The 20,623-nt window shown below is 36.2% G+C and overlaps 1 protein-coding gene across 1 annotated transcript in view; it reads left to right on the forward strand.

Annotated features, from left to right (window-relative positions):
- LARS1 (leucyl-tRNA synthetase 1) overlaps nucleotides 1-20,377 on the forward strand; it is a 66,499-nt gene extending 46,122 nt beyond the window's left edge. The window contains exons 24-32 of the mRNA XM_082454066.1: nucleotides 2,702-2,792; nucleotides 4,029-4,169; nucleotides 5,587-5,727; nucleotides 5,990-6,100; nucleotides 8,694-8,804; nucleotides 11,115-11,219; nucleotides 12,494-12,589; nucleotides 14,348-14,480; nucleotides 19,984-20,377. Coding sequence (XP_082310192.1) covers nucleotides 2,702-2,792; nucleotides 4,029-4,169; nucleotides 5,587-5,727; nucleotides 5,990-6,100; nucleotides 8,694-8,804; nucleotides 11,115-11,219; nucleotides 12,494-12,589; nucleotides 14,348-14,480; nucleotides 19,984-20,189 — 1,135 coding nt within the window. The 3' untranslated portion in view covers nucleotides 20,190-20,377. The remainder of the gene's footprint in view (nucleotides 1-2,701; nucleotides 2,793-4,028; nucleotides 4,170-5,586; nucleotides 5,728-5,989; nucleotides 6,101-8,693; nucleotides 8,805-11,114; nucleotides 11,220-12,493; nucleotides 12,590-14,347; nucleotides 14,481-19,983) is intronic.
- Nucleotides 20,378-20,623: the final 246 nt, after the last annotated feature.

Consider the following 20,623-nt stretch of genomic DNA (forward strand, 5'->3'; position numbering starts at 1 on the left):
TATACATGTCAGTCCCAATCGCCCAATTCATCACACCACCATCCCCACCACCCCGCGGCTTTCCCCCACTTGGTGTACATATGTTTGTTCTCTACATCTGTGTCTCAACTTCTGCCCTGCAAACCGGTTCATATGTACCATTTTTCTAGGTTCCACATATATGTGTTAATATACGATATTTGTTTTTCTGTTTCTGACTTAACTTCACTCTGTATGACAGTCTCTAGATCCATCCACGTCTCAACAAATGACCCAATTTCGTTCCTTTTTATGGCTGAGTAATATTCCATTGTATATATGTACCACAACTTCTTTATCCATTCGTCTGTCGATGGGCATTTAGGTTGCTTCTGTGACCTGGCTATTGTAAATAGTGCTGCAATGAACATTGGGGTGCATGTGTCTTTTTGAATTATGGTTTTCTCTGGGTATATACCCAGTAGTGGGATTGCTGGATCATATGGTAATTCTATTTTTAGTTTTTTAAGGAACCTCCATACTGTTGTCCATAGTGGCTGTATCAATTTAACATTCCCACCAACAGTGCAAGAGGGTTCCCTTTTCTCCACACCCTCTCCAGCATTTGTTGTTTGTAGATTTTCTGAGGATGCCCATTCTAACTGGTATGAGGTGATACCTCATTGTAGTTTTGATTTGCATTTCTCTAATCATTAGTGATGTTGAGCAGCTTTTCATGTGCTTCTTGGCCATCTGTATGTCTTCTTTGGAGAAATGTCTATTTAGGTCTTCGGCCCATTTTTGGGTTGGGTTGTTTGTTTTTTTTAATATTGAGCTGCATGAGCTGTTTATATATTTTGGAGATTAATCCTTTGTCCTTTGATTCATTTGCAAATATTTTCTCCCATTCTGAGGGTTGTCTTTTCGTCTTGTTTCTGGTTTCCTTTGCTGTGCAAAAGGTTTGAAGTTTCATTAGGTCCCATTTGTTTAGTTTTGTTTTTATTTCCATTACTCTAGGAGGAGGATCAAAAAATATCTTGCTGTGATTTATGTCAAAGAGTGCTCTTCCTATGTTTTTCTCTAAGAGTTTTATAGTGTCCGGTCTTACATTTAGGTCTCAAATCCATTTTGAGTTTATTTTTGTGTATGGTGTTAGGGAGAATTCTAATTTCATTCTTTTACATGTAGCTGTCCAGTTTTCCCAGCACCACTTATTGAAGAGACTATCTTTTCTCCATTGTATATCTTTGCCTCCTTTGTCATAGATTAGTTGACCATAGGTGCGTGGGTTTATCTCTGGGCTTTCGATCTTGTTCCATTGATCTATATTTCTGTTTTTGTGCCAGTACCATATTGTCTTGATTACTGTAGCTTTGTAGTATAGTCTGAAGTCAGGGAGTCTGATTCCTCCAGCTCTGTTTTTTCCCTCAAGACTGCTTAGGCTATTCGGGGTCTTTTGTGTCTCCATACAAATTTTAAGATGATTTGTTCTAGTTCCGTAAAAAATGCCATTGGTAATTTGATAGGGATCGCGTTGAATCTGTAGATTGCTTTGGGTAGTATAGTCATTTTCACAATATTGATTCTTCCAGTCCAAGAACACGGTATCTCTCTTCATCTGTTGGTATCATCTTTAATTTCTTTCATCAGTGTCTTATGGTTTTCTGCATAGAGGTCTTTTGTCTCCTTAGGTAGGATTATTCCTAGGTATTTTATTCTTTCTGTTGCAATGGTAAATGGGAGTGTTTCCTTAATTTCACTTTCACATTTTTCATCATTAGTATGTAGGAATGCAAGGGATTTCTGTGCAGTAATTTTGTATCCTGCTACTTTACCAAATTCATTGATTAGCTCTAGTAGTTTTCTGGTGGCATCTTTAGGATTCTCTATGTATAGTATCATGTCATCTGCAAACAGTGACAGTTTTACTTCTTCTTTTCCAATTTGTATTCCTTTTATTTCTTTTTCTTCTCTGATTGCCGTGGCTAGGACTTCCAAAACTATGTTGAATAATAGTGGTGAGAGTGGACATCCTTGTCTCGTTCCTGATCTTAGAGGAAATGCTTTCAGTTTTTCACCATTGAGAATGATGTTTGCTGTGGGTTTGTCATATATGGCCTTTATTATGTTGAGGTAGGTTCCCTCTATGCCCACTTTCTGGAGAGTTTTTATTATAAATGGGTGTTGAATTTTGTCAGAAGCTTTTTCTGCATCTATTGAGATGATCATATGGTGTTTATTCTTCAATTTGTGAATATGGTTTATCACATTGATTGATTTACGTATATTGAAGAATCCTTGCATCTCTGGGATGAATCCCGCTTGATCATGGTGTATGATCCTTTTAATGTGTTGTTAGATTCTGTTTGCTAGTATTTTGTTGAGGATTTTTCCATCTATATTCATCAGTGATATTAGTCTGTAATTTTCTTTTTTTGTAGTATCTTTGTCTGATTTTGGTATCAGGGTGACCATCAAGGAATTTTTAAACAAGCATGTGGTTAACTCTTGTCATAAACAGGAGCCCTAAGTAGTGTTACGACAATACTCAAGAGTGGATAGACAGTGGGAGGCTGCAATAGTCAGTTTTGAGGAACACAAAGATGGTTTTGTAGTTGAGCAGTCTTAAATGTTTCATGCATTGTTCTCATTTTAATGTTTATTAGTATGTGTGGAAGTTTTTTATACCTATATATATGTACTTGCCTTTAAACTCAATTACCTTTTTTTTCCTATTCAATAGTGAAATGAATGCAGGCATTATAAAAACAGATCAAAACTATGAAAAGATGATGTTTAAAGAAGCTTTGAAAACAGGGTTTTTTGAGTTTCAGGTAGGCTATTCTTTTAGTAGCTATAAAATATGTCATTGTGAATATGATGTATTTCTTCTTTTTTCCCCTCCTGCTGTAGCATTATAACTCATCTTAAGTGGAGACTGAAAATTTGTAAAATATTCAATAAATTGTGATTTTAAATAGTTTTCTTGGGTACTTTTTCTATTATGTCTCTTTAATATAAGTAATTCTATTCTTAGTTGAGCTGTGGGTTAATAAAGATGTTAAATCTAAAAATTAGTCAGGTTTTCCAGGAAAACATTTTAAAGTTGATAAAAAACAAAGGCATAATTGTAACTAATTGCTATTAGTTTGAAAGCAAACAGTTTCTGAGGTTTTCCACAAGGTGTCAGCATATCCTCAGGTTTGGCAGTTCAAGTGCTTAAAGTAAAAATGTAGCTTTCCTCAGTCAGTTTTGTAAAATATCACATTGGGATTTATGTAACTTGGTTTTCAGAGATGTGATTAAATAAGGATAAGTGCTGAGCATAGCAGTGTGTCATATTTACAGCCTTTTTGATGCTATTAATACATGCTACTCAGCATTCACCCTTAGTACACAGTTTAAATTGTTCATCTTTTATGTCCATTGCAAAATGTCTTTTTCAGATATTTTTCTTGAGAATCAGTATAAAACTGCATTATCCTTTTGTTAGGATTGATTTACATTTTTTTTTTCTGAAAAACAGGGCTAAGTGAACATTTATTTGATTTTAGAATTGAAAAAATATTTCCTAATCATAAAAACAAAAGGAAGGAATAACCAAAAAAATTCTGATGAATTTGCCAACATAGATAAGAAAATCATAACTGAAATCGTCTTAAAAATACACAGTTAATTGGAAAATTATTTGCAGTCTGTATTTCAGTATTTTGACAAGCCCATCAAAAAAATACTAATGGTCCAAAGAACAATGACCAAAGGACATGAACAAACAACGCCCCCAAAAGAATCCTAAATGGCTAAGAAATGCTTAAAAAGAAATGCTTAATAGCAAAGATTATCAAAGATGTATAAATTTAAACAATTTATTGTTTTTAACCTAAGGATTGATATACATTTATTTTCAGGCTGTTAAAAATAAAGTAAAACCTTTACTAAAGTTTATTATGGAATTTTAAAAGACTAAATACTTAAAAATGCATTAAAATAGAGATACTGAGGTTTTTTTCCTATAATTTTATTTTAAAGAAGTGGGGGAGAGAAATGGTAAATAATTCCAAATTTTGTAGGCTGCGAAAGATAAGTACCGTGAATTGGCCATAGAAGGGATGCACCGAGACCTCGTCTTCCGGTTTATTGAAGTTCAGACACTTCTCTTGGCTCCATTCTGTCCTCATTTGTGTGAGCACATCTGGACACTCCTGGGAAAGGTAGCTTTATGCATTTAAGATGTTCTGGGTGGTTTTGATTTTGGCCTCATTAAATAAATGTTGGGATAATAATGTTACTTAAGAGAGAAAGACTGAAAATGAGTATCTCAAGAATAATATTGGGTTCATTATCTCATAATTATTACAGCAGCTTAAACTGAAGCTACATCGGGTATATATGCCTTAATTTATACACACACGGTGTATATATTTTATTTTATTAAAAAAATTTTTTTAAATTTATTTAATTTATTTTTGGCTGTGTTGGGTCTTCGTTGCTGTGCGTGGGCTTTCTCTAGTTGTGGCGAGCGGGGGCTACCCTTCGTTGTGGTGTGTGGGCTTCTCATTGTGGTGGCTTGTCTCATTGCAGGGCACGGGCTCTGGGCACGCGGGCTTCAGTAGTGGCACGTGGGCTCGGTAGTTGTGGCTCGCAGGCTCTAGAGCACAGGCTCAGTAGTTGTGGCACACAGGCTTAGTTGCTCCGTGGCATGTGGGGTCTTCCCAGACCAGGGCTCAAACCCGTGTCCTCTGCATTGGCAGGCAGATTCTTAACCGCTGCGCCACCAGGGAGGCCCCCCTTTTTTTAATTTTTAAAAAATTTATTTATTTTATTTATTGTATATATTTTAATAACGTGACTTTGTGCATGTTGTTTATCACCTAATTCTTATTAGGAAATGTTATAATACATTTGAATACATTCAAATAATATGTATTTGAATACATGTATAACTAATACTGTTTTCTCAACTGTTTGTTTAGAAAGGTGAAAATATTGAGAAAGATGTAAATAACTGTTATGAGCTGCTTATAAACAAAGATAGAAGTGTATACTTGCATAAATATTCTTGTTTTATATAAAATTCCTGGCATATATAGGGCTGCATATTCAGGGATATTATATTAGCATTCTTACTGTGAAGATAAATTTATTTCTCCCAGGCTTACAGATAAACAGATTGGCTGATTTAATAACTCCTTTCCAGCGTTATTAGCCAAGCTCTTTTGTATTTTTCAATGTGTGAACAATGCAAAAATGTGCTCATGATATATATTCCAAATAGCCATACTTTCAGTACTGGATGTATTAATAGGATAAAAACTGAGAGTATGCATAATTTATATAACAAAGATTAAATTTAGGCAAATTAGCATTACATAATTTTCTTTGAAAGTGAGCATATGTGTGTGGGTATCAATATGCTTGTACAAATGGATGCTAATTAAGAATGTAGAGTCAGACTTCACAGCTTGGATTCTAGGGAACATTAGATCAGGGTCTGTGGAAGCGTGTTATGTGTAGTCAGGTTTGAACTTTGAGCACACAGTTACACGCTATGCCTTGGTATGAAACTGTAACCAAGAATCATAAAATAGTTGTGTTGTCTAATCTCACTGAACCTTTTTTTTTTTTAAGCCCGACTCAGTTATGAATGCTTCATGGCCTCTGGCAGGTCCTGTGGATGAAACCTTGATACGCTCCTCACAATATCTCATGGAAGTAGCACATGACCTTAGACTGAGACTCAAGAACTATATGATACCTGCTAAAGGGAAGGTGAAGTCATTTTTTTTTTTTGAAATGTCATTCCTTAAAAGTTATTGGTCAAATAACATTTAATAGTAATGAAAATAAAGACAACTTTCATTAGGACTATATTCATTGCTAATGTAGGGCTATTTTCATTTCTAATGCAGTTCTATTGTATGCATATTTTTTAATGTTAAAGGCAGTAGTGCTATATACTGGGAGAGGGTTCTTTCATTTTTGGTGTATATGAAAGTGATTAAATGTTTTTTTTCTTTCTTCTGCCCTGTAGAAGACTGACAAGCAGCACCCTCAGAAGCCTTCACATTGCACCATCTATGTGGCAAAGAACTATCCGTCTTGGCAACACATCACCTTGTCAGTTCTGCGTCATCACTTTGAGGTGCTGTTCTCAATAGACTGCCCCCTGCCTCACCCCAGCAGTGTCGTGTTCTGCCTATGCTGTTTTTGTTTTTAGGATGTTGGCAATGTCTAGGGGAAGGAAGACAGGCAGCTTTGTTTAATTACCTTTACGCATGGAGTGCCATTTGTTATCCTTGGTGGCTCTTAAATGGATGCCAAGGGAAAAGCTGTTTTTCATCATTTCTGAAACTTTCATAAAAAAATACTAGATCTAGTTGTATGTAATCAAAAGGTGTAGGACTTTTTCATATGTGTGGTTAAAATTCTGAAGCAAAAGGACTGAGTTTGCCTTTTGGATTTGTTGTGCCTTGAACACTGGCATTCATGAAGCCTTAACATTATTATGTTTGAAAAAATTTGAAGCTTGGCTCTTGAGTAATTTAAAAGAAAATGTCCAATTTGATAATTACCCATAGAAATGGAGAGTTTGATGTTGTGTTTTTGATTGTCAGGTAAATAGCTATTAAATATGATAGTTGTATTTAAGGGGAAGTCAATATTTAAACTTAGTTCTAGGTTTTCCTAGAGAAAAAAGTTCACCTTCCTTTTTCCTTTCACGTTCAAAATATGGAAACAAAGTATATGTTGTAGAATTTTTGCTCAGGTTATAAACAACAGTTATTGGTGGACAGAAACCATTAAGGCACACTTTAAAAAGAGAAAGAAAGAGAGAGACCAAATAGGGATTATGGCCAAAGCGTAAAGTGGTAATAGAAAGGAAGAATCCTTAGCTTTGATTTTCTAGACCTTTATTGGAATTTTGCCTCAGTACTTTTCATGGTTAACCAAGAAATACTCAGAAGAACTTTTATATTTGTAAGATTTAATGGAAAGAGAAGAGCAAGTATTTTTGTGTTCTACAATATGTGAACCTGTTTTTATGGAGAACTACCTCTTCCTTTGATTGCGTTTGATAGAAATGGAGTGTAGCTTTTAGAATCTGCTTGCAGAGTTTTGACTTATGGTAAGTAAAAGAGTAAAAGCTACTTTGGTAGTTAGAAAAATGAAATTTTGCCTCAGTGGCGTATATATTCATACCAGCATTTTCAAGGAAGCAGAAGAACCGAATATGGTATGTAATGTCCCAGATATTAAAAAGTTAATCACCACTGTTCTTTTAGAAGTTATATTTTTAGTTATATTTATTGACTAGATTACATAGTTTGAAATCAACGTCATCTATTGGCATTATTTGGAATGACCAGCTTCGTTTAAAATTTTCATTTGTTTTCATCCAAAAGAACTAAAAGAATGTCAGTTTATAATCGAGAAGAATGTTCTTATGTTCAATATGGCACCTTTTTGGTGACATAAGGAGAAAAGAGTGTGTTCCATCCTCTCCTTTTTCTTATGTATTTCAAAGCAACGTATTGGCAAGTGGAGAAAATATTTTTTCCTATGTACTCTAGTAAAGGTTAGAACTGAAAGTAAATAGATTATTGGAAATCTTACTGTATGTTACTTTTCTTTTAGATTTATTCCCAACCCTGGCTTTGGTGCGATTCTTTTACAATAAGGAGAAAATTGGTCACCCAAAAGTCTGTAAAGGCCGCTTACTTTATTTCTCCTCTATTGATGTTTGCAGGAGTGAATTTAAATTCAGGCAGCTCATTTGGGACTGTCTGCATATTAGTGCTTATGATATAGATATTTATTTTTGGTAGATAGAAATTATATTATTTTTAACAGGTTGATAGCTAGAGATTCTTTTTTCACATTTGTGGTAACAGTTTATAAGGCAGTGTTCAAAAGCAGACATTATAATACATCTTATATGATAGTTGTATAGTTTTTTTTTTTAAACAACCTTATTGTCCACTTTATTTATTTATCTATTTATTTATTTGTTTGTTTATTTTTGGCTGCTTTAGGTCTTCGTTTCTTTGCGCGGGCTTTCTGTAGTTGCGGCGAGCGGGGTCCACTCTTCATTGCCGTGCGCGGGCCTCTCACTGTTGTGGCCTCTCTTGTTGCGGAGCACAGGCTCCAGACGAGCAGGCTCAGTAGTTGTGTCTTGCGGGCTCCAGACGCGCAGGCTCAATAGTTGTGGCTCACAGGCTTAGTTGCTCCGCGGCACGTAGGATCTTCCCAGACCAGGGCTCGAACCCATGTCCCCTGCATTGGCAGGCAGATTCTCAACCACTGCGCCACCAGGGAAGCCCAGTTGTATAGTTTTCATTTTGATATGACTAGTGAAATGCTTTGAGAAGTTTGAAGACAAATAGGATTTTTATAAGACCATTTTATCACTAGATAAGATCTAATGTTACAATCCTAGAGGTATCATTAGTGTAAGGGAAAATTAAATATTTCAGCATGATGCACGTGCTCTTCTCCTTTACCCGAAAAAAACATGTGTCCTTTGAATTTAGAGGAAAGAGGAGATTCCTTTCTGTATTATTCATTTACCTTTCACCTCCCCGTGATGCTAGAGGCTGCATCCTCTTCTGCTGCTCTCTAGCAGATTGGCAGAGGCCACCATTTCATGTCTGGCTAGTTCCTTACAGGCGCATCTACTATCCTACATTATCTTTAAAATATTTTTCTTCACATTCCTCTCCCACTCTTTTTTTTAGACCAACAGTGGAAAATTGCCTGATAACAAAGTCATTGCTAGTGAACTAGTCAATTTGCCAGAATTGAAGAAATACATGAAGAAAGTGATGCCATTTGTCGCCATGATTAAGGTAAGCTGTGGACCTTGTGCAGCTGTGACCACGTGGGTAATGGTTAGATAGGATAGTAGAAGGAAGAGGAACACTTTGGGCACAGTCTCCCCCAAGAAATCTGCTAAAATAGCACTTTTCAATCAGCGGTTGTGGAAATGAGTGATCAGATTTGGGGTTTACCTGTGGAATTGCTGAGTGTGTGAAAAATATGTATTGTGGAAGAAAAATTGGTTGAGAATTACTGCACTAAATGATTCTCTTCATATTCTACCTTCCCTTCTTTTCAGTTTAAGGAGGAAGCATAGTCTTTTGGCTTACATTAGAGTATTTTTACTAGATCCTATTACTGGAACAAGAGTCTACATTTGTATAGGTTTAGCTTAACAGGATAAACGTTGTTTATAGTGGTTAGATCAGGGTTTCTCAACAATGGCTCAATGTGTATTTTAGGCTGGATAGTTCTTGGTTGTGGGGGGCTGTCCTGTGCACTATAGGGGGTTTAGCAGTGTCCTTGGCTTCTACCCACTGGATGCCAGTAGAATTTCTCCCTCCCCTACTCAAGTTATGACAACCAAAAATGCCTCCATACATTGCCAAATATCTCCTGGTAGCAAAATCAGCCCCCTACCATAGCTCCCCCCTTGAGAATCTTTGGGTTAAACTCTTAGTCTTTTTCATATATATAACTGATCTGGTGGATTTCCTGACAAAGAGAAACAGAAAGAAGACTGTATATTGCTTAAGATTTCAGACTCTGGGGGCAGACAAATCTTGGCCCAAATCCTGTTTTCTGTCACTTTTTAGTTTGGAGGACTTAGACAAATCACTTAAATTCTCTGGGCCACAGCATTTTTCATCTATAAAATAGGAAATTAATAGAACCTACCTTTTAGGAGTGCTGTGAGGAGTAAATGAATTAATATACATAATACATTTTAATACTACCTGTCAAAAAGTAGGCTCAGTACATTTTTAAGGAAATGTATATCAGTGTCTTCCAGCCTGCTAAGCATGTAATGGTTATTCTTATACTTTAGATTAATTCTTGAATCTTGTAAGCTACAGATGACTGCCTGATAAGAGACCAAAACTCTTAGCTTGTCTTGTATTGGAGTAGATTGTGTTCTTAGGAAAGCCTTTTAATTCTCCTAGAACAAGAGTCAACTATCTGAGCCTTATGGTATTTGAAGTTTCAGAAATAATTTAGAATCATGGCTTGACTTACACTAATAACTAATAAGTTATGTTTGCTGGTATGCTCATAATTCATTGGTTCCCAGCTAGTGCCATGGGTCAAAATGTCAGATCCATTGTCAATATGGGGAAATCAACAAAATATCCCATTGTTGGTTGCAGAGGCAATTAATTTTGGTGACATGCTTTATAGAATCCAGTGAAACTGATTTTAAATGATGTTAGATTCAAGGGTTGGCTTTTTGAAAAACCAGTGTTAGATTTTTTGAGTAGTAAAATATTTTTTCAGTAATATTGGTATGACTTGGCATTATCAGGCAAATTAGTGGTTTGAAACTTTGAAAAGTGTTTAATAAATCTGGGAATAAGAAAAGGGTTTTCTAGCACCTCATGGGAAAAGAAACAACTTGGATGGTAAATGAAGGTAGTGAATATTAAGAATCATGTCAGGTCACTTTCATGTAAGTGAAACATATTCTAGGCAGTTAGCTGTATTTGTGCATATGAACTTAGGTCTTGAAGGTTACATCTTGAGCAGCAAATATTGATATTTTATTTAATGTTAAAGAAAATTAAGAATAAGAAATGGTTTTTTATATGTCACAGGATTATCTGAGTACCCATATAATCTGACCTTTAAAAAAAATTTAAATTTATAGGAATGTTTTGTTTGGTTATTATTAATTCACTGTTTCTTGAAATAGCTTTACAGATGTGGTACCTTGGAAACATTTAATTTAATTTAATTTAATTTATTTTATTTGTTACCTGACAGGGTATTTAAAGACATTTGTTTGATTCCTTGTCAAAGTGAGTTCTTCAGGTTTGCATACTAAGCCAGGCTAAATTAACTGATGAAATCATATTTCTTTTATAAAAATCTGAAAACCTTGTCCTTCTAGTCCTTTCAGTGCTGTCTTAATCTTATCATACTTTAAATGATAATTACTCTCAGCGAGTAATTTCATTACCAAGCAAACATAGATAAGGGAAACCATGAGTCCAAGGCCTTTCCTTTAACTGTTCAGATTTGAAGATATTATCACTTGAGAGACTGATTGCTTTGGCAGAAATATGTTCTTTTCATCATATTCTTAATGTGATTTTGTTTTTCAAAACCATTTTGGCCGCTAGGAAAATCTGGAGAAGATGGGACCTCGTGTTCTGGATTTGCAATTAGAATTTGACGAACAGGCAGTGCTCATGGAGAATATAGTCTATCTGACCAATTCCCTTGAGGTAAGAGGGGCCTGGGATTATAATAACTAGTTAACTGTAGTAAACAGTCCAGTTCTTTAGTTTTATAATAAACCTTTTTATAAACTTCATCTTCTATGTTTAGTACCTTTGCCAAATATATTTTGGTGGGAAAGAGAATGGATGGTATAGAAATTACAGGAAGAAGAAATGATCTGTTCTCTTATTTCACTTAAAAGTTATTCTATTCCTAAAATACTAACTGTATATGCCTGGATTTCCTCTTCAAAATTATCCATAAAAAAAAATGAGGAGAGACCTTATATTCAAATGCTTTCAAAATCTCTCATATTATGGGGTATTCTGGATTGCTTTTTTTACCCCCCTCCCTTTAAGACCTCAGAATCACAGATTTGGATTAATTAGAATCCTTGATTCATTATATATTATCAGTGGTCCATGTTTGGCCCTGTTTGTTTTTTTCTTAATTAGTAATATAATCACCACTCATGAAGCTACTGCCCAACTCAGGAACTAGACCATTACCAGTAGCTTTCACATATCTGAGTTTCTCCCCATTCCATCTTCCTGCCCCAGTGACAATTTAATATATAGATTCTAAAAATGCTGTCTCTCATTCACCTTAGGCAGAAGGAAAGATAATTTTCTATAGGAAATTGTGTTAGAGGATTCAAAAAGTGGTTCTAGTAATAATGAAAACACTAAAGTAAAGAAGTGCAGGTTTAGAGTGTGAATAAAATTGTTTTATGAAATACAGGAATGGAAGAAATAAGCATTTCTAAATAAGCATTTTATGTCATGTAATTATAAATGTGTTAATAAAGTAAGTATCAGTAGACATCTATTTTATGTATATTTCTAAATGTTCATATATACTCATGGAGGTCAAAAAACTTCTTGGATATTTTCACTGGGACAATGGGAACACTTTATTTAGGGTCATCTTGTATTCAGGTATATGCAATTTGCTACATTTCTGAGTTTTTCCATTTATTTGAGTGAAAGCCTTTTATACTGATTTTTGTTTCCTCTTAGGGAGCAGGTAGATGCCAGATTTCCTTATAGAAGATGGTAAACATGACTATATAAATTAACATACTATGAGGCATCTACCATGAGTGTTCAATACTTGATGATAGGTTTCATTTAATGTTTATACGGAAAATAATAAAACTGCACAAGCCATTTCATGATAAGTGGAGAAACTGGTTTTGCTCTTTGGTGAAATGAGGTGATGATTAATTCCAATCATATTAAGTGATACTGATGACTTCCATTTTTTCCCCTCTACTTAGCTAGAACACATAGAAGTCAAGTTTGCCTCTGAAGCAGAAGATAAAGTCAGGGAAGACTGCTGTCCTGGGAAACCACTTAATGTCTTTAGAACAGAAGTAAGTTGAAAGAATCTCACTGAATCATTGCATTTTAGAGCTAGAAGAGACCTTAGAGAGCTTTACATCTAAAACCATCATTTTAACGATAGAAGGAAGTGAGGTCCAGAGAAGTTAAGTGATTAGCTTGGCTTAGGCCACTTAGTTGGTTAGCAGTGGGTCTGGATTTGAGGTCCTCTAATTCCCTGGTTAATGCAACCCTCACTTTTCCTTACTCTACTATCATGGGTAGCATCAGATGTTGATTGTGATTTTAAAAATAAGAATATGATTTTCAAAACCTGACTTAAAAAAAAAGGTAGTGGACATTGAAATGTGAAACTTTTTTTAACAGTGAAAAGGAGCTTTCATATTTCAGATGAGTTTTGGTTTAATAATGGTATTCAACACTTTTGGTTTCTGGCATAAACCAGATTGATGCATCATTTCACATTCTACTGGAAATGCTTTTTTTTTAAAATAAATTTATTTATTTATTTATTTTTGACTGCGTTGGGTCTTCATTGCAGTGCGCAGTCTTCTCATTGTGGTGGCCTCTCTTGTTGCGCAGCACAGGCTCTAGGTGCGCAAGCTTCAGTACCTGTGGCTCGCGGGCTCCAGAGCGCAGGCTCAGCAGCTGTGGCGCACGGGCCTAGTTGCTCCACGGCATGTGGGATCCTCCCGGACCAGGGCTGGAACCCATGTCGCCTGCATTGGCAGGCGGATTCCTAACCACTGCGCCACCAGGGAAGCCCTGGAAATGCTTTTTTAATTTCTTATTTTTTGGCCATTATTGGTGAAGATAAATAGGTTTTGAAGTTTGGGGATATTTTATTTATTAACTCTTGAAGAATCCATTCAGAATGGCAGCATTTGGTAAAGTTCACTGGAGTGCCATTGTGAGAGTCCATAAATGCCCTACTTTTCTTGATAAGCAGAGGACTTAACATATATCCTGCTACTTTTACCACATTTAATTGAAAATGCAGCAAGCAGAAAAAGTCTATTTTGAAAGAATGAAGTAATCATGATCATGCAGACCTCCTAAATTTATCATCAGATTATAAATAGTCTCATTACATTAAGGTATGGTGGCTTTTGAAAGTACAGTCATTTGGGCCATGGATATAGGTACATGAAATAGTTTTCCCCATACAAATATGTTTATTTCAAGCTTCTTTCAAGCATTCCATTAAGCTACTATGTATTTAAGTTTCATAAGGCTCAGTTGACTTTTTCCACTTAAAATAATGAGCAAGTTCTTTAACTATATAGCTTATATTATGTAGGCGTTAGTATGGCATAGAACTGAGTTTATGCTCAGTAAACGTGAGGCTCTGCCTCATACTAGCTATGTGACCTTGGGCTACTTTGTTAATCTTTCTGGTTCTCAGCTTTTCATCTGTGAAAAGGGGTCTTAAGGAACTGCCTTTCAGGATATAGGAATAATGTCTATAAAGTGCTTCGTACAGTATCTGGTACATAGTAGGAATTTAATAAATGGTGGTAGTTTTAGAAGAGAAAATAGAATTATTGTTTTTATCCATCATCAGTATTGATACGTGTACTCGTAGTCATTTTTACCTAGGCATTTGGTTATAAGCATGAGCTTTTGTACATTTTTTCTTTCATATCTGAGTATCCCTTGGTCTTGATTTTAGAATACCAGAATTAAATCTGTCTTTCATTGGGCATTAAAAATCTAGCAGAGATTCCTTCTCCCTCAGCAGTATTCAAGTTTGATTTCTTATAACACTCATTTTCTCTTTATTTTCTTAGCCTGGTGTATCAGTTTCCCTAGTGAATTCTCAGCCATTCAATGGCCACTTCTCAACCAAAATTGAAATCAGGCAAGGAGATAACCGTGATTCTATAATCCGGCGTTTAATGAAGGTGGACCGAGGAATCAAAGGTAAATGGTTTCCTTGAAGTGCACATTTGGCAGTAGCTTGTGGATTTGATGAGTTCTAAGCAGAGGGGAGAAAGAAAAGTAACTGTCTTGCTTAGGGACAGTCATGTAATGTTGTGGAAAGAGTGTTGGACCCAGAATCAGGACACCTATATTCTCTTTTGGGACATTGTGACTAGGTAGCTTGGTGACTTGGCCATGTCACTTAAGCTCTAAACTGATTTCTGTTTTAGTGAAATGAGGACACTGGATTAAATATTTTTCCAGGGTTCCATCTAGCTTTAAAATTGTAATAAGCCATTTCCAACGCTCAGAAGTATTCAGAATTAAGGAACATATTCCCTTAATATTCCAAACTAACCTGCTTGACTGAATCTGTTCCTGGGGAAGGAAGAGAAACAGAGTAAAAGTTATTGAGTGTCTGCCATGTATTAGCCATTTAATCCTTTTACAACACTATAACATTGAGGGTATTATTCCCCTTTTGCAGATGATAAAATGGAGGTTAGAAAGGCTAAATAACTTGCAAAGTTCATACAGCTAGTAAATCCTGGAGCTGGAATTCAAACTTAGATATATTTGACTCCAAAGCTCATATTCTTTCTTTTAGACAATGTGCCTCCGGGTAAAATATGTAAATAATCTTAATTTCTTAGCAAGATTAAGTCTAGATCTCCTATGATTAGATTTGATATAATAATTTTTTTAAAATTAATTAATTTATTTAATTTATTTATCTTGCCTGTGTTGGGTCTTCATTGCTGCGCGCGGGCTTTCTCTAATTGCGGCAAGTGGGGGCTACCCTTCATTGCAGTGCGCAGGCTTCTCATTGCGGCGGCCTGTCTTGCTGCGGAGCACGGGCTCTAGGCGCATGGGCCTCAGTAGTTGCAGCATGTGGGCTCAGCAGTTGTGGCGCACGGGCTCAGTTGCTCCGCGGCATGTGGGATACTCCCGGACCAGGGATCGAACCTGTGTTCCCTGCACTGGCAGGTGGACTCTCAACCACTGTGCCACCAGGGAAGCCCCTGATATAATAATTTATAGCTTTTTTTTTTAACATCTTTATTGGAGTATAATTGCTTTACAATGTTGTGTTAGTTTCTGTGGTATAACAAAGTGAATCAGCTATACATATGCATATATCCCCATATCTCCTCCCTCTTGCATCTCCCTCCCACCCTCCTTATCCCACCCGTCTAAGGCGGTCACAAAGCACCGAGCTGATCTCCCTGTGCTATGCAGCTGCTTCCCACTAGCTATCCATTTTACATTCGGTAGTGTATATATGTCAGTGTTACTCTCTCACTTCGTCCCAGCTTACCCTTCCCCCTCCCCGTGTCCTTAGTCCATTCTCTAGTCTGCATCTTTATTCCTCTCCTGCCCCTAGGCTCATCAGACCTTTTTTTTTTTTTTTAGATTCCATATATATGTGTTAGCATAAGGTATTTGTTTTTCTCTTTCTGACTTACTTCACTCTGTGTGACAGACTCTAGGTCCATCCACCTCACTACAAATAACTCAATTTCGTTTCTTTTTATGGCTGAGTAATATTCCATTGTATATGTGTGCCACATCTTCTTTATCCACTCATCTGTCAGTGGACACTTAGGTTGCTTCCATGTCCCGGCTATTGTAAATAGTGCTGCAGTGAACATTGTGGTACATGACTCTTTTTGAGTTATGGTTTTCTCAGGGTATATGCCCAGTAGTGGGATTGTATAGCTTCTTTTTTTAATTACTCAGCTGGTCTTATGCTGAGAAGAGTGTGAAGGGAATTAGTTTGTTTCTGTATTATTTTTCTTCCAAATTATGAAGACAAATTAATGTTGAGATTCCTTATTTTGCATGATCTCTCTCTTCTCTTCTTGATGGCAATCAAGAGTTGATTGGGCCAAATACCATCAGTATAAAATTTTCTGAAAAGGTTTACAAATCCCATACAGTGACCAATTTATGGAACTATATTCAGGGTAACAACATTCCATTTACATAGAAGACTTAAAATAGCCCTTTGGAATTCGTTCTACCATGTATTTTTTGTTCTCTTGAAGTCATTCGTATACCTTCTGTTGTCATTTCTTGAGAGACTGTCATGTGTAGTGTGTGTAGAGATAAGTGTGTATGCAGAGACTCCTATGTAGGTACTAGGGGCTTTGGGGAGTCCACAATGTACTGTTCGTTAGGAGGCTGCATCTAGTGAAGGAGTAGGGGACTAAGCTATTGAAGTACATAACCATAATCTAAGGAGAAACTGCTGAGTACAGTAAGAGAGATATAGTAAAGTTTACACACAGAAAAAGGTGGGATTATTTCCAGCTGTGGTGAGCAGAGATGATTTTATGGAGAAAACATTGTTTGATAGGGCCTTGAGAATTATACCTGTGAGGGTGAAGGGAAAGTGTGTACTAGCATGAGGGAAACACTGATGCTTTTTTCACTGTGTACCAGCAATATGTTAGGACTAGGAATTTTTTTGTTTGCAGACATTTAAAAAAATTGTGGTAAGATACACATAACATAAAATTGACCGTTTTAGTCATTGTTTAAGTGTACAGTTCGGTAGCGTTAAGTACATTCACATTGATGTGCAACCATCACACTGTCCATTTCTATAACTTTTTCATCATCCCAAACTGAAACTCTATACCCATTAAATAATAACTCCCCATTCTTCCTCCCTGTAGTCGCTGGTAACTACTCTTCTACTCTATGTATTTGACTGTTCTAGGTACCTGTATAGTGGAATCATACAATATTGTTCTTTTGTATGTCTTATTTCACTTAGCAAAATGTTTTCAAGGTTCATCCATTTGGTTGTAGACATTTAGCATGTTCCTTCAATAAACCAGGTACTGTAGAATGATAATGCCATCCTTAGAACTTATAGGCCACAAAAAGCAGAACTTGAAAATTTTGAAGTGTGAACATATATAGGAAGCCATTTTGTGGCCTTCCTTTTGGCTGTTTTATATTTCATATATTCAGTCATGAGAAATTTTTGTAATAGGAAGAACTCTTAACTTTGAAGAACAGTATGGTGGCTTCTAAAGAAAATAGATATTTGTGTGGACATGCTGGATAGGATTATTATGAGGTTATAGTGCATAAGAGGTTTTATTCCTGTATTGGAAATTGGATTATATAATATAGTTTTGTTCCTGTATTGGAAATTGGATTATATAATATAATGTTAAACCTGACTCCCTTTTAAATACACTCAGATGCAGCACTGACTAGGTTCTTTAGAACTGTACTGATGTGTTTTCTTTAGCTCGTCTTTTCTCACTGAGCCTCTGGCATAATTCTTGCATCCTTTGTCATTCTAACTGTGAATAATATTATCATGAAGTGCTTTAAGTTTGGTATTAGTGGCTGCTGTGAATTTGGAAAATAGAAATATTAGGGGAAGTTTGCAATTGATATTCCTCCAAGTGTCTACAGAAGAGCTCTAAACTTAAGACTTTTCCAAAAGCCCTCAGAATACTTTGATATCTAAGGGGACTGAGTATATTGAGTATATGAGATGGGAAAGGAGTAAAATTCAATAACATATTTCTCAGTCTGTCTGCTGTGATAGCCAGCAAGTCATCCAGTTAGTGCTAATTGTATTGAGGGTGATTATGATCTAGGTCCAGGAGGCACTAGGAGCTAAAATCGTCATTCACTCCACAAAGGCCATGGAGCAACTATTTGATGATAATGACTTTAAATCACTTACCACCCATGCCACATATGAACTATAATTTGGAGGTGAAAAGCTCCATTTCACATTATCAATCCCTAGGGACTCTCAATCACTCTCATCTTTTCTCTAAGTGCCTTAAATCTTGTGTAGTTGCAGACTTAAATTTCAACATTTTCAACGATAAGAGAGGTCTGAGATAAGAAAAGATAGTAAAACCACTAAGAAAGCACCAATAATTTTATTGGCAGTAATGAACTACATGGTGAAACATCAAAGCAGATGTGTTTTGTCACTTAGAAGCCTGATTGGGTGTTAAGGCTTCTTTGAAATAGTTTGATTCAGCATTGCTTGGAATGATGAGGGAGGTCTGTTTCAGAGAGAGTGAGAGAGACAGAGGCAGATCTGCATTAAAAGGCTTTGTGCATAAAATCTGCCGGTAGGACTTGTCACTGCTTCCATAAGAAAATAATTTGCTATCACTGATGGGCATGTTGAATTGCAGTAGCTGTTAAAATGAATTGTGTTCTTCCCCCCAAATAAGACCGTGGCTGTCATGAAGACTGTAAGTGCTCCTTTCCCATTTTAATTTTCAGGGCTTGTGCTGTATATGGGGATAGATTGTATGGCCTCTGCAGAGAGTCTACAAAGACTCTTAGGCAGGGTTTGCCTTCATGGTAGTTGCAGATAATTGCTCTATAAGCCCCAGGATCCCTACTCTAAACTTGTAGTCCTTTCAGTCTTTGTTTCCCAAGGCGAATAGAATGCCTGGATAACCTGTACTCCTGGCATAGGCGCCAGCTGCATTCATGTCTCCTTTTATCTTTTTTTAAATCTTATCCCTCTCATGCTAAGCTTCATACTCTCAAGGCAACATGAGGGAGTGTAGCTCATGGACCACCCAGCAATCTACTTTAGAAAGGAGTGGGAAGTAATTCAGAAAAGATCTTCAGTTTCTGTGGATCAGGTTAAGTATAAACTAGCCATGCTACACTTAGAATGAGCTGTAAATCCAGAATCAGCGTTTGTAGCCATTTATGTTGTTTTTCTACCATATAAAATAAAACCATTTGATGTTGAAAAGTCTCAGACTTTCTGAAATAAATAAATTTCTTTTGGGCTCAGTTGTTGGCAGGATTGTTGGATCATAAATTTGTTCAAGGGACAAGTGCTGTCTTTACCAGGAGCCATCTTATCAGCTTGCACAAGCGCAGATCAGGAAAATCTCAAGCAAAGGGAGGGTTGGAGCTCATCCAAAAGCTCAAAATTCTAAAACCTGCGCCCTTTCCCCCAGCCATTCCCCTTCTTTCCTTGTCTCATCAGCTTGTTAATACACTTTGATCCTTTGAGCAAAACAAGAAACTGGTAATGCTATTTCTTAGAGTAGTAATTCTTTCTCCAAAATTATCTTTCCTAAAAAGCTACAATTCTTGCACTTTTAAATATTCCAGGAAGCAAGACAAGAAAGATAAATAAGTTTTAGGCTTTTTAATATTCTGAAAAATGGTTAACTGAAGTGTATTAAAAGTGATTTGAGAGACCATATAGGATAATGCTCAAAAATATAATCAATCCCTCCCCTTGGTTTGTAATTCCAGGAGATGTGTTATCCAGAATCTCTGCTGGTCTTTGATCTGGGTAAAAGCTGACAGAAGATGATGATTTGTTAGATTCAGCTTTGCTTTCTGACATCGGGTCCTATTTAGTAATCTGATGAAAATATTTTTTTAGATATAACAACCAGTGTGAATTATCAGACTCAGGCATGGGCTTGAGTCAGTGACTGTAATTAAATGTTCATATTGATACTTTCTTTTGCTGTAGACCTTTCCAAAGTGAAACTGATGAGATTTGATGATCCACTGTTGGGGCCTCGGCGAGTTCCTGTCCTGGGAAAAGAGCACGCTGAGAAGACCCCCATTTCTGAGCATGCTGTTTTCCACGTGGACCTCACGAGCAAGAAAATTCATCTTACTGAAAATGGGCTACGGGCGGATATTGGTGATACAATGATCTATCTGGTTCATTAAATTCAGGCACATTGGAGATTTATCCTGGTTTCTGGGGATATTACTACTATGATTGTGCCTATAGAAGGGCTATGAGAATCTTAGGCTGGACCTAAATAGATTTCATTTCTAACCATCAAATTCTGCATGTACTTGTAAATACACCAAGTTTTCTTGGATTCCTGGACCTAATAAATTTTTTTTCCTTATTGAGGCCTCGAAGAGAAGTAGTTTGTACCATACTTTGTTTTTGTTTTTTAACAAATTATTACCATTTCCCAGAAGCTTCTGGTATTTCAGATTATTATAAAAGTGTCAGTATGCTTCTTGTATGAGGTATACTTCATATTATTTATGAGGCTAAGGAGCATTTAACAACTTTTTATATTATATCCATTGTGGAGTTAGCTGTTTTTCTTCTTTAAAAAGAGTAAATTAGACAGCTAGTTTTGCTT

Source organism: Balaenoptera physalus, assembly GCF_965194825.1.
Source record: "Balaenoptera physalus genome assembly, chromosome: 3".
NCBI lineage: Eukaryota > Metazoa > Chordata > Mammalia > Artiodactyla > Balaenopteridae > Balaenoptera > Balaenoptera physalus.